Source organism: Canis lupus, chromosome 1 (genome assembly GCF_011100685.1).
Source record: "Canis lupus familiaris isolate Mischka breed German Shepherd chromosome 1, alternate assembly UU_Cfam_GSD_1.0, whole genome shotgun sequence".
Lineage (NCBI taxonomy): Eukaryota > Metazoa > Chordata > Mammalia > Carnivora > Canidae > Canis > Canis lupus.
The window spans coordinates 19,027,285-19,042,531 of NC_049222.1; the positions used below are offsets into that span (position 1 = coordinate 19,027,285).

Below are 15,247 nucleotides of genomic sequence, written 5' to 3' on the forward strand. Positions count from 1 at the left end.
AGCAACAGGAGACAAGGAAGTTTTTTATTTGTTTTTGAAGTGGAAGCAATAATCTAAATTTTAGTTTTAGGCATTTCCAATTTGAGATACATCTGAAGGTAGAGTTCAAATAAGCAACTGGACATATGCGTCTGGAGATTGGCATGGAAACCAGGGTTGGAATCAGAAAGTTAAAAATCATCTGTATATGCTGCACTGAAGCCACGGGACTGGCAGTAATTGGTAAAGAATGAGGGTAGGTACAGAAGAAAGAGGGGGAACACCAAGTCTGGGTACAAGTGGCTAATGAGGTGGGAGAAACAGGAAAGAACAACGTCACAGAAACTAAGCAGAGTCGCAGGTTTCAACATAGCTGGAATTACTGGCTACCAAGAGAAAGAGACAAGAGCTGTGACTTGGGCAACACATGAAGTCCCTGGTTACCTTACTGAAAAGGTTTCAGGAGAGTGAAAGTCAGAAAAGCCTGACCGAAGCAGATTCAGGGAAAAAAAAAAAGGCTAAGAAAGCAAAGAATGTAAACATAATCAGAGTATTTAGTGCAGAATGTGTACAATTATGTAGACTAGACTATTTATAATTTCCGGACTTCTGAATACCTACTGATAATAATGCAGCGTTCATGTAACCTTCTGTAGATACAGACAATGGAGGAAACAGATAGGAGTATCTGGTTTATGGGACATACTTCTCAACGTGTTCCATGCATAGCTTCTACAGCCTTCTCTGGATCTGATCACTTCCAGGAACCAACCAATGGTCTTTCCGGAGACGAACCCCCTCCCCCCATGACGGCAGCTTCATTCATGTCTGAACAGGAATGCATCGTAACCTTTCCTGGTCATCTGTACACCATTAAACATCCTGTGAGAGGGGCTCACCAGATGGATTACAGGGTTCTGAAGGTGCTGATGTACCTCTCCAAAGTAACTGACTTACTGCTCAATCAAAGACTCATGCTCAGTTATTTTACCCATTTGTCTAGGGCTTTTAGAATTATTAAAAAAAATACATGAAATAAAAAACAATGACATTTTCCCAAAAATACCATTAAAGTTAATCAAAACTATGGCAAAAACTGAAATGCTTCATGGTAATTTCATAATTGCATACTCTTTTTAAATAATTCACACAATTAAGTTAATTAAGTTAGCATAATCTCAAAGTAATTTTATAAGTAGTCTAGTGGAGATGAAAATCACAGGCAGGATTAGTTAATTTCTTTTCTAATAACGACAGTAAAGCGTTCACCTGAACATGGAACTGCTGAATGTTTAACCCTTCACAGATAGATCATCAAAGATGAGAATCAGTTGTCCTTAGTGGACACTAAATATTAAGTAAACTGTGAGATGAAGACTAGAGTAACCCTAGGAGAAATTAATTCAGAATTGCTTTACATGCAAGCAAATAAACAAATGCCAACATTCTCACTGCGAGCACGCTAAATGCTTCCTTTCTACACATTTATTTTATTGAAGTTGAGTAAGGGAGGAAAAAAAAGATGAGCAAACAAAAGTCACTCTGCTGCCCGTTTCTCAGTCTGGACATCTTTGTTTAAGCTTTGACTTGGCTTAAATGAACGAATTAATATTGACAAAAACATCAACTAAGCTAATGAGTTGTTAGTTAAGGCAATAAACATGTCACATTAGAGTCAGCGCAGTAAAGAGGTAATTAGCCCTGGAAAAGCCCTGCTGATTGGAGCTGTTGAGATCCTCTGCTCTTAACCTTTGAGTCCATTATCCAGCCCAGGAGTGGTGGCTATGTTAATGGGAACTCGCTAGTAAACAGCAGCCAGGCTACAGCAGCTAGACCTGCGTCAGAGTTCTGGGATTCAAGGGGCGCCAGGAGGAGGGAGGCTTACAAAAGCCAACAACAGAGCCCTGGGAAAAGCGGAAACCGAGCTCTTTGAGGAATAGAAATTAATGTCCAACGGAGGAGGCAAATATATTTCCAAAGAAATATCTATTTCCAAATAAAATATTTTTTTAGCAACAACAAAAAACTTTGCAATATACTAAGTAACATACGATGAGACAAAGGAAAACTCACTCTAATCACAAAATATGCTCCCATCTGCAAAATAAGGATGCCCCGACCCTTTCAAGATAAAGCGCAAGACACTGTAATATGATGAGTTCCTAAGCTGTAGAGGCAATCGTGGTCACAATTAAAAATCATAGCAAATAATTTACTTTAAGACAAAAAAAGAAGCACACATGCTATTACACTTCTAAAATATACATGTTTAGGGGCGCCTGGGTGGCTCAATGGGTGAAGCATCTGCCTTTGGCTCTGGTCATGATCTCAGGGTCCCAGGATCAAGCTCCGCATTGGGCTCCATGCTGAGCAGGGAGTCTCCTTCTCCCTCTCCCTTTGCCCTTCCCCCTCGCTCGTGCTCTCTCGCGGATAAATAAAGTAAAATCTTAAATAAAATACATACATTTACATGAGTAATTATAAATTGTCCTTCAGAGGGCAGCCCGGGTGGCTCGGTGGTTTAGCGCCTGTATTTGGCCCAGGGCGTGATCCTGGAGACCCGGGATGGGGTCCCACGTCGGGCTCCCTGCATGGAGCCTGCTTCTCCCTCTGCCAGTGTCTCTGCCCATGCCGCCCCGCCCCCACCCCGTCTCTCATTAATAAGGAAAATCTTTAAAAAAAAAAAAAAAAAAGGCCGTTTGCTCTGTAAGTTCTTCTGTGTGTGTTCTTTTTTAAACTTCTCACTAAAAAAAATAAAAAGAAAAAAGAAAAAAATAAACTTCTCACTAATTTACTGATTTGGCTTTGGGACAATCAACACTATCATTTCAAAGTCTATTCTGAAAAAGAAATCAGATTCTTATAGAAAAATCACAAATAGCAGGACAGAACCTACACAGGAGTTAAAACACAACATATATAAATAAAATGCCCATTCTCTCAATTAGTGGATCATTTCTGAAATAAAGCAAAAGACCATGTTGGAGAGTATAATGTGAATTTGTATAATCTTCATAACTTCCCAAAAAATTGTCAAATGGGCTAAGTTTTAACACTGCTTCTAAAACTCTACATGCCTATAAATGTATTAATTGGTACTAGTATTTGCACAGAAGTAGGTTAGACTGAGACCATATTACCAGAAAATACATTTTCCTTTGGAAACTTGCTTTCTTTTAAGCTTAAAAGCAAACACATTCAAGATAAATACTACACTGCCATTCATTTTACGTGCTTTAATAATTTTATGCTATTGTGTTTTACAAAGGAAGAAAATGTTCTATCCCAATTCTTCATTACGTAAGTTTGATGGTAGAGGTGGTTAGATATGCAGTTCCTTGCCACTCCTGTTGTGTGCATATGTGCAGTATGTGTCTGGGTGTTAGAGGAGGAGAGACATGGGACATTTACTATATACAGTAAATCAATATGTGCTCTCTTTTCTCAGGCTGAGTAATTTCGAAAGGGACAGGAAGCAATTAGCTTCCTCATACCTTATTGGGCAGTGTATGGTTTAATATTTTTCCCCCCATACAGCTTTCTACTAAATTTGCAAAACAGCTGTATACGGCTTAATTTTCCTTAGTTAATTCTTCTACATAATTAGGTTTAGATCGAAAAGCACTATAAACCAGTTTTCATTTTCAATGAAAGATGAACCAAGAAGTAATGCTGCAAACTAAAATAAGAAATACATGTTTTTGTTATTTTATTGTCACTGACAGGTAAGTGTAACCTGAAAAAAATATACAGTATTTACTACTTCTTTTATACAGAGAACATATAAAGACGTCCAAATATTTCTAAATTGTCTAGAAGCAGTAAAGAAAAATAAGGTGGTCAGAATATTTTTAGGACTACATCCATACATTAAATCCATACTTGTAATTATGTATATAATTTCATATCTAGGCAGTGTATCACAAGACAATAGTGTTCAATCTTTTTTCTTTCATTTATCATTCATTCATTCATTCATTCATTCATTCATGAGAGACACAGAGAGAGAGAGAAGCAGGCTCCATGCAGGGAGCCTGATATGGAACTCGATCCCGGGTCTCTAGGATCACGCCCTGGGCTGAAGGCAGGCACTAAACCGCTGAGCTATCTGGGCTGCCCCTCAATCTTTTTTCTACCCCAACATACTTGCAGAATGTGACATATTACCAAACCATTTCTTACTGTGATGGAATGGGGGTAGCAAAATTAGAGGGAAGCAGAGTGCCATAAGCATAATTTGAAGATGCCCTCCAGGTGATTCAGATGTGTTACCCCACTTCATACCTTGCCCTTGCCACTTCCAGGCAGGAGGCCAAAGTCAACCCTATCCCACCCCTCACACCGTCCCATGACTGAAAATCCATGGAAAGTAATACAGAGCTATGAAGTATGATCTGGATTCTAATCCTACACCTACAAACTCAAATAACATGAACTGGGTATTAGTTTCCTCATCTGAGATCAAATGAGATGGAGAAAAGACCTATTTTTGAGTTGACAGGAATACTAAATGACAGAACATGCATCATGCCTGGAATGAGGGAAGCTCATGATAAATTCTTCCTCCATCTTCCTGAATATAATTACACAGAAATTAATTATTTTCCTTAATCACAGATATTTATTTCTATATTATCCTAAGACTACAAAAAATGGACTTTTTTAAAAGAGGAAAACTAGTGGGACTCTAGTCCTTTTAAAAATATGTAATATCAAGGGGCACCTAGGTGGCTCAGTCAGTAAAATGTCTGACTTTGGCTCAGGTCATGATCTCAGGGTCATAAGATCGAGCATGGCATTGGGCTCTAAGCTCAGCGTGGAGTATGCTTCAGAATCTCTCTCCTTCTCCCTCTGTCCTTCTCCCCCATTTAAACTGTCTCTCAAATATGTAAAATCCTAAAAAAATTTTTAAATATATGTAATATCAAGCATTTTACCCAACAGAAAAACCAATAAAATGAATGAATGAATGAATGAATGAATGAATGAAAGCAAGGAAAGGGGTAAGAAGGGAAATTATATTCATGGTCTGGTGGGTGGCATGTACTGTTTTGAATGCTTTACCTACAGGACTTCATTTAATTCTGAAAATAACCCTGAGAGGAATATATTAGTTTCAGTTTTGAAGATGAGGCAAACCGTTTCTCAGAAACCTTAAATAACTTATTCTAGATCGTACTATGAATAATGCCAAAATAGGGTTTACCTGACATAAAATCCTCTATTCTGTCCATTATATTCCATACAATTATTACAAAAATAATAGGCTATGCCATATTTCAGACTTAAGATGATATCTGCAAATGATTTTGTTTAATATTGCAAATGAAATACACCATATTATTTCTTGCCTGGTAATCCCAGAAACCATAAATTGGCTTCATGATGATGCAGCAACCACTGAATCCTTTTAACATGTATGGAAAGTGAAAAGCCTAACTGGCAGAGCCACTTAAGGAATGCTGAAATTGTTTATCTGAGTAATCTGCATATATTAACACATAACAAGATGAGAAAGGCAAACAAGTATTATAACACTAGTTTTCTAACCTTTTCCCTGTTAACTCTGGGCTAGTTAAACTGGGCCAGCAATGCTATTTTTCTTCCTCTCAAAATCTATAGAGGGTGAATCAAATGTGAAAGCAAGATCAATTCTGTCCTAAGACAGTAAATGAGTTTAAGATCAGACCTGTTTCAGTTTATGGAGAGAATCTAATTATGCTAGCTTAACTATATGTTCACAGAACTATATTACAGAGTCAGGAAAAAGAGAAAATACCCTCACTCACCCCACTAACAAGCAAATTTCATGGGCACTAATAGGGTTAAAAAAAGAAAAAAGAGTCTCACAGACCTCACCATCTACACATAAAGTGAAAGCTACAGAGCAAAATACCTTCACCCATCACATTTTCATAAAAGTCACGAGCTGGAATGGTCCAACCTCATTATGATAGATCAGAAAAGAGAAGCTCAGAGAGGTTGTGTGGCTTCCTTTACATTACAGAGCAAGTGCTATGGCCTGTCCAGAAGCTAAAGTTCCAGCTTCAAAAACCAGTATTCCCTCTAGGGTAACAGAAGATCTCTACAACAAATGAGGTTCAAAATGATCATCATCGTAACTGCATCAATCACAACCATATCTCAGCGCCTGGCATACTACATTGTCTGGCACTGAAGGAGCATTAAAAATATTTGTGGAATGAATGGACCTAATTCACACTCCACTATCCACATTTCAACTACTTTTCAAAGTCTCCTTTATTTACCAAGCTTTGCTGGTCACTCCTAACTACTGTGTCCCTGAGTTTCTTGAGTACATCTTATTGATACCATTCCAAGAAATACTAGACTTAGAAAGCTCAGAATTAGATGAGACTTCAAAGATAGTCTGGCCCTGAAGTGTCCAATCCTGATATTTAGGATCACTTGATGAACTTAAGGAAAACCCAAATTTGTGGCCTCATGGAGACCTACAAATTTAGAACGCAGAGTCAGATGGCATGGAATTCACTACTCTGTGGGGCAGTCAATTCCACTGTGACACATCTTGTTTATTACGTAAAATTTCAAACATATACAAGAAGAATATAGTAAACCTTGTTGTAACCATCATTCAGCTTCCAGAATTGTTAAGTCCTGGCCAATCTTGTTTGCATCTATACCCTCACTCACTCTCCCCAGCACCCTGAATGACTTTGTAGTAAATCTCATCTACAAATACTTCATATATATGTCTAAAAGATTGGCACTTATAATAAACATAATCACAATACTATTATCACAGATAAACAAAATTATCAATAATTCCATTATCATCAAATAGTCTATCAGCTTTCACATTTTATTGATTTTCTGATTTTCTCTTCCCTATTTCTCATCTTTTCCCCTTCCTTCACTTATCTACATTTCTCTCTCCAATCATAATCCAAATATGTCTCTTAAATCTCAATCTAGGGGCACCTCAGTGGCTGAGCTGGTTAAGTGTATGACTCTGGATTTAGACTCAGGTCTAAATCGGGGTCATGAGATGGAGCCCTGCATGCCCCTACCCACCCCTTTGCGTGCAGGCACACACCTTCTTTCTCCTCCTTTAAAAAAAAAAAAATCTATAGGTTACCTCCCAACTCCTGCTTTTCTAGAAGAAATCAGTTCTTTTGTCCCACAGAGTTTTCTAAAATCTGGATCCTACACATTATTCCTTTAATTTCCATATTCGTCTAACCTCTGTATGTCCTATAAACTGGCTAAACAGATTCAGGTTTGAATTTTTATTTTTACTATTTCTTAGATGTTATGCACTTCCATCCAGAAGTATACAACATGTGACTGTCTCTTTTTGAGGGTCATTAGGAGTGATTGTTCAGGCCCATTAACTGATCAGGGTGGCAAAGTGGTGATATTCTATAACCCCTTTTTCATGTATTGGCTAGAACACTGTTCTCTCGTCAACCATTTAGATTATGCTGAGTTATATCTGCACAGAAAACATAGGATAAATATTTCTCTTTATTTACCAAAATTTTCAAAATTATAAGCTAATTCTCTTGCATCATTCAAAAGTGACACGGAAGTTTGCGTGATTCCTCCCCCTCAGGATCATTTTGAACTCTTGAATCAAAATAAATCTATGTGTTTCTCTGTTTCAATCCAATGCTGCTATTTTTGTTGCTTCTTAACTTTGTTTATGGTATCTTATACAAATACATAAATACAGAATATGTTTTTGGATTCTGAATCATTGTGTACAGAGGTATTTCCACATCAGATTAGTTTTCTGTGAGCACTTGTATGATTTCACAACAAATATAAATAAAATCTCAAGTAGTTAGCATTAACACTAAATAGAAAATAGCTTGCATGTCTTAAATTCTAAGTTCTTAGGGACTAACATCTGTATTTTTATATCCATCAGAATAAAAGTTGTTAGAAACAAAACAGAAATCCTAATACCACCTCCTAAAAATTATCTATAGTCAAAAAGGGAATTAATACATCATAAAAGTTTCTCAATTGTTTTAGATATTTCTTAGATTTTAGGCTTAATTTTAACTTTCAGTCTTTTTTCTGCACTCAGAATATTTGCCCTCTTCAACCTGTTTCATCCCTTCCAATCTTCTCAATGTTCTACAAAACAAGTTAAAAAAAATTTTAATGACCATACCACAAAGATTCTTGCATTTTGAGGTAAAAAGCCAAAGAAAAGGATACTTGAAAATGAAGTTTCCTCAGTATGATAATGCATTTAAACATGAATTTCCACAGTCATTTAAAAATTACAATTGAGAGAAAAAGATTCTGCATACTAGATTCCTTTCTCCTAGTAATGAACTTAACTTGATTTCCACATGGGGAAGCCAAGAATAACTGCCAATCTCTAATTTCCACATGGGCATGTTTTGTGAAAATTATGATAATGCTCCGTGTTAAATCATTTGAGTATCTTGGAATCAAAAGGCCATGAAACATACATAATTGCCAAAAAAGTTAGGCAAATGTCGTTACCAAGTCTGAAAGCGATTAAGGGCAAAACACTTCTAATTAATAGCTTCATTAACAGCTGAGGTTTTGAAATATAATACTGCATTAAAAGTTAGTCTTTGCATTTTCATACTCAAGATAAAAGTTCTACAAATTTATCAACCCATTAACTTACAAACATTGCATTAACTGCACATTAAATGGAAAACTGTGAATCATTACAAAGGAGTTCTCTGGATAGCTCACTGTAATTTAAATATATTGTGAACTATTGTAAGATTGAATCAGACTAGGTCCCAATAAAAATTTTTAAATAAATTACTTTCTGGACACTAAGAAAAAGTGACTGCTCATTGCCAGTGAGAGGGCAGTTGGGCCTAACGCTGTCTGTAGCACTTTTCTTGAAGTTGACAGAACCCCAAAGCCACCTTCTATAAAAAATGGCCAAAAAAAAAAAAAAAAAAAAAAAGGCAAACCGCCCCCCCCCCCCCCCACACACACAAAAACAACAAAAAAGGCAAAACAAAGGGCATCTGGGTGGCTTAGTCTTCTGTCTTGGGCTCAAGTCATGATCCCAGGGTCATAGGATCTGCCTAGACCACATGGTCTGTGCTCGGGGCGGGGGTTGGGGGGTGCAGTGTCAGTCTTCTCCCTCTCCCCCTGCCCTTCCCCCTACTCTTGCATGCGCTCTCGTTCTCAAATAAAAATTTTTTTTTTTAATGGAAAAACAAATATGTCAACTGGTCACTGTTTTACTACTGGCCATACCAGTATGGCCATTTACTATCCATAGTTCAATTCTTCAAATTCTACATCTCACCACAAGAATGAAGATTATTGAAAATTTCAAACTAATTTCAGTTTCATTCACATAACTAAAAGACCCCACTGACTCTCATCATTAGAAAATATCAGGAGATAAAATCAGACCATCAGAAAATCCACAGCCTCAAAAGTGGATGAGGTACTTTCCACTGGCATCTTTTCAGGTAAGACTGTCATTAACTACACAAGTACCACCTGAGGCACTAATATACAATACCACCAAAGGGCAATCACCTTGGTATATAAGTCAGAAAGACAACAAAGAGTACAGAAATAAATATCTGCTGGTAGGTATGTCAAGATGGCAGCCACGTAAGCAAATGTGAAATAACTTATGTGCAAGGATTTGCATAATCCTAGACATAAGACACATTGTTCAGAGACTGAAAAATCTGTTGACCAAAATATTTTCTGCCAATATAGTGATGAGGATCACACTTCAGTTCTGCACCGTGGTACAGGACTGTCATAAACTACTTGTTAGCTGTATTTTCCTTTATATCATTTCTGTCTCTTGTCCAGTTGTTAATTTGGGTTCCAGCTTATATAATTTGCTTTAATAACTTGGTGCTCTTCTATATCATAGCAGAGTTGATACTTTATTAGGATGAACCAGGTGAAATTGCCAATATCTTACCTCTTTGACTTCAGAGTCAATTTTAAGGAATGGCAACTTCATGTGATACAAGCTAACACTTGGTACTGCACAGTCCTCACTATCACTACACCAGCCAACACATACATTTAAAGAGAATAATCAAATGAAACTTCCTTTTGTTTGCATTTCAGTGACTATAAGATTTAAGGGTGCAGTAAGTCTGAAAGGCAGTAACTTTTAAAGCTTTCACATCCATGAAGAAAGCAATATTATATAAACATACATACATACATATATATATATATATATATATATATATATATATCCTATGTATAAATGTCCACAAAGGCAAATTCTACCTTGCAGTTCCCAAAATTAACTTGATTGACAACCTATAGGTTCAGCATAACGATTTCTGGGCAATGAAAACAGCTTGAATGACATACTGTATATAACCCATATAACACTGCTATACTTGCGGAGTGGTCACATCAATATTTTAGGACTCGCGCGGAACTCTTCCTTCCCAGAAGCAGAGTGGCCTGCTCTACTCAAGCTAGCTGCTGCAGGAAGCTCTGGGAGGTCACAGAAGCAACACTGGATATGTTCTGAACAGACTGTTCTGTAATGTGATGGCTGGTCAGACAAAGCAGAATTTTAAATGAGCTTGGGCTTAATACACTACTTTCTGTTGGCCCCAAATTATTTTCTAGTGTGAAAAAGTCCAAAGAATTCTCTCTTCATCTGTCCATAGAATTCCCCCTTTAGGCCACTTGACACGAAAACACTAGTAAATCCCCTGCTTGCCATTTTTATTTATTTATTTTTTGCAAGTCACAGAATGCTGTCCCAGTGAATAGACAACTGCTGCTAAAATGGATGGCACTGCAACATTTCACCACATATAATGGGACTGGGCTGCCTTTTCTGTTTTGGAGAAAATACACTGTAATGTCCACTGGGTCTGAGGATGAGAGATTATAGGAACCATGTCTTCAGTCTGATAAAGTAGCTAGCAGAAAGCCCGGAAATCCATAGCAATTAAAAGGCAAATAAAAGTTAAATATAGAATTTGTACATCTATTGTACATAATTATCAAAGATCTGATCTTGTTAGTAAATCATTAGTTATTCCTTATCACTAACATCCTGTGCCTTGGTTGGTAAGTGATGGGACATTACTGGGCCATTGAAATGCAAATCTGGGACAATAGTCACCAACCATCATTTATTTATCTGTAAATGCAAAATGGGGTTAGTCCAGTTACCCACCCACAGGCGGGGCTCAGGGTTCAGAGGCCTGGTCTAGTTCTCCGTTTTAAACCTGCTCCTTCCAGCTCTATGATATTGCCTAGAGATCTATACAGCAATGATAAGGGTCCCTCTCTGAAAGAAGAAAGGAGAACAATTCCTTTGTTGCTCTAACAGAACTTAAAATACTACAGTATTGAGGGGGGCTGCATTTTGCTATCTTAAAGTTTACATTTCTACAACTTAGAAGCTATGTGCTTTTCTGAACATAAAAATATATGAATAATGTTTGAGTGTAGGAAAGTATTAAATATATTTACAGAGGACATAATAACCTCGTTATAAAGAACCGAGCAGAGAATGGCATTTTAGAAATTTGACTGTCCTGACTTAGGAGACTATATCTTAGAATTATGATAAATGATTCCTTCTGGGTCAGTTTTCAATTTGTAGTAACAGCTAAAAACCCATTGTTTTCATCCACTGCTTCGTAATACTAGAGCTGGCCTCTGAAAACACCTCCTTTGTCAGTTAGTGCAAAATGTTAAGCTTTGGCAGTGGAGGTCAACAGTGATCCTGCAAGGGCACAGACACTTCCCTGTCTGTGAAAATGGCAGACTGCTCCTACAGGCTAACTTAGATCAGCTCCTGCCCTCCAGCTAGGCTGCCTCTGGGCCCCCATGCCTCCAGCAAGGTCAGGACCAGCTCTAAGCTGCTCCCTCCACTGCCCCTGAGGCAACAGTAGGCCATTCTCGACCAGGACCATTGGCAAGTTTCTCCACCTCCCGTAGGCCAGGTGCTTCCCTCTTTGAAGAAGTCTAATCTTGGAGAAGAGGCCTTAGTTCCTTTGTTATCTATTTTCACCTCTCCATAGACTAAGATAGTAGCTGCTGTCTCACATGTGCTACTCCCAGCAGTTTACCACTTTCTACCAGGAAGCAATTCTTTATGATTTTCTTGTTCAGATAAATGACTGATGTATTTCTTCTTTGTCTTCAAGAGTTGTCAGGAAAGAACACCATACTATCCCAAAGTGTCTGCTTTTACTGCTGCATATGGAGACAATTATACAACTTCCCTGGTCTTCAAGATGGTTCTACTTCTTCCTTTCTTCACACAATCTAGAAGTAGCACATTTTAGACACTATGAAAATTCTCCAAAATGTCTAGCTCAATTTAACTTACAGATGACAAAACGAAATTTCTGGTAACAATGAAAATTTACTAAAATTTACTAGATGCCTAAATCACAGTCCCATTCACAAAACTGAATGATGTTCTTTTATACATACATATACACACACACACACATATATATACACACACACACATACATACATACAGGGATGAGTTTCACTATGTACATATATATGTATAAAAGAACATATAAAACATAATTTGTATATATAAATATATAAAACATCATATATATATGAGTCTGAATTCTCACCATTATTTCCCAATATATTTGTTTCTTAACATGTTAACACTTTGACAATGGAAATGAAACACTCCTTGTTTTTGGATATTATATGATGATTTAGAAACTTAACATAAAATCCATCTAGTTATTACACGTTAGGTATGGTTCAAGATCAGTTTCTCACCTGTATAATTTAGAATGGTCTTTTTTCCATTTTTAATAAGTTTTTAATTTTAATTCCAGTGTAGTTAACATAGAGTTTTACAGTAGTTTCAGATGTACTAGAATAATTTTTTTAATAGTAAAATAAAAAGTGACAATAAAAGAGAAGCATACTGTACTGGGACCTATTTTCACAGGCAATCCTTCATGAAGGATTCAAGAAGCACAACAATTAATCGAACAGGCTCAAGTGGAAGAAAAACTTGTAAATATAAAACAAAAGGTGCCTTAAAATGTTCAGAAATTGGGATGCCTGGCTGGTTCAGCGGTTGAGTGTGTGCCTTTGGCTCAGGGCGTGATCCCCGGAGCCCAGGGATGAGTCCCACATCGGGCTCCTTTCAGAGAGCCTGCTTTTCTCTCTGCCTCTCTCTCTCTCTCTGCCCGCCCCCCTCCTCTGTCTCTCATGAATAAATAATCTTTTTAAAATTTTTTCAGAAATTTAGGGTCATATCTTAGAAGCACACCATTATAACTCTAATAAAAGACCCTAAAAACTTTATTGAGAATAGCATGAAAGATTTTTTGTTTTCCTTATGACTAGCTATAAACAAAATTCAGCTATGGAAATATTTATTCGATACTTTCTTTCAAGTTAATTGCATATAATACTCCAGGGACAAACACATCTAGCTAAACAATGAGTTATAGGTAAGAAGCACTGAGATTTAATGAACATAGAATAAAACTGAATGTGAAAAAAAATCTGTTTTGCCTTCCAAAGCTTATCTATTAATATAATGATATATGCTAATAAGAATCTCTAATCCTTATGCTTTTATTTTTAAATCTATAAATAAAACCGTACTAAACTTTCTGCCCAAGAGCTGTATAACACTCGGAACCTGGGGAAGGAGGGATATTGAAAATGAAAGCCAGAAAAAATAAAATTGCGATTTCCAATTCTGAACATCCTCAGCTAATTTAAAATACTGTATTACTTATACCACTATAAAACATAAATCTATCTTTATACTACCTCCTAAGAACAGCTTCTTAAAAACTTCCTAGTTTGAAATAATATTTTTAGACCTATAGAAAAGATGCATACATAGGACAGAGAATTCATATAAATCCTTCACCCAGCTATTCTCTAAGGTCAACAATTTACATAAGCATCCAATGGAGGACAGTCTGAGGAAAGCAAGCAGGGACAATCCCTGCTTGGGGATTGTCCAAAGAGGAATCTACCCTTAAAAGGAAAAGGAACCTGTCCTGTTATTCTTCACCACCTCTAAAGGAAGGAGCCCTCTACCCTTTCCTATGTCAGCAACTACCTGGTAGGTAGATGAACACACAGACAAAAACTTGGAAGACAGGTGCAGGGAGGGTTAATCAAATTAAAACAGCCCGGCAACAATCTCATAAAAACCCTAGACTGAGAAACTCTGACACCAACCCTCTTGGGTCCCCTCCCTCTTCAGGAGCTTTGCACTATTGCCCAATAAACTTTGCTTTGCTGTCACCCCTCTTTGTCTGATCTACCTCTTCTTTCTTCGAAGCGGCTAAACAAAAACCACGAGCACGAAAGGAAAAGGAATCCTGAAACAATCATATGGTTATCAAAACTGGGAAATTCACACTGGTAGACTGACTACAGACCTTATCTGAATTTTGATCATGTCCTTTTTCTGTTCCAGGACCCACTTCAGGATCTTGCATGTATTTATTTAGCTGTCATGTCTGTAGCCTCCTCCAATCTGTGACTGGTCCTTCCACTTGTCTTTCATGACTTTGACACTTTTGATGAATGCTGGTCAGTTATTTTGTAGACTTGTCGCTTACCTGAGGTTCATCTGATCTTTTCTGATAATTACACCAAGGCTATGCATTTTTGGCCAGAAGACCACACAAGTGATGTTGAGTCCTTCTCAGTGTGTTATATCAGGATGAGCATCTTATTACTGATGTTAACTTTCATCACTTAGTGAAGGTAACCAATTACAGTGGAGTTCCAATTTCCCTTTCTAATTGATAAATATCTTGAGAGGAGATAGTTTAAGGCTGTGTTAATATAGTGATTTTAGCACCTACTAGTGGATCTGGTCTGCGACAATTATTACTATGGTCTTTGCCTAATGGAGATTTAGTATTTTCCTCATTACTTCTGTATTTCTTAACTAAAATTCTTCTGCAAGAGCTGTCTCTTCTTTCTTGATCAAGTTACATTAGTATGGATGCATTTATTTTGTTCTATGGGTTATAATCCCATAAAATATATCATTTATTTTATTGCCTAAATTATTCTAGTTTTGGCTACTGAAAGCACCTTCCAGTTGGCTCCCATGTCCTTATGACATGCCTCCATCTATTTTAAGCCCTTTCTTAATTTTTTTTTAAGATTATTTATTTATTTATTCACTCATGAGAGACACAGAGAGAAAGAGAGGCAGAGACACAGGCAGAGGGAGAAGCAGGCTCCACCACAGGGAGTCCGATGTGGGACTCGATGCCGGGACTCCAGAATCACG

The 15,247-nt window shown here is 37.2% G+C and overlaps 1 protein-coding gene across 6 annotated transcripts in view; it reads right to left on the bottom strand.

Moving 5' to 3' along the window:
• The window catches only part of WDR7 (WD repeat domain 7), a 353,142-nt gene that overhangs the window by 116,416 nt on the left and 221,479 nt on the right, over positions 1–15,247 (bottom strand). The window contains exon 24 of one of the 6 annotated variants that reach the window (XM_038525935.1): positions 11,092–12,255. The exons of the other annotated variants lie outside the window; for them this stretch is intronic. Coding sequence (XP_038381863.1) covers positions 12,200–12,255 — 56 coding nt within the window. The 3' untranslated portion in view covers positions 11,092–12,199. Of the gene's footprint in view, positions 1–11,091; positions 12,256–15,247 lie in introns of those variants that run through there. 6 annotated transcript variants of the gene reach the window in all.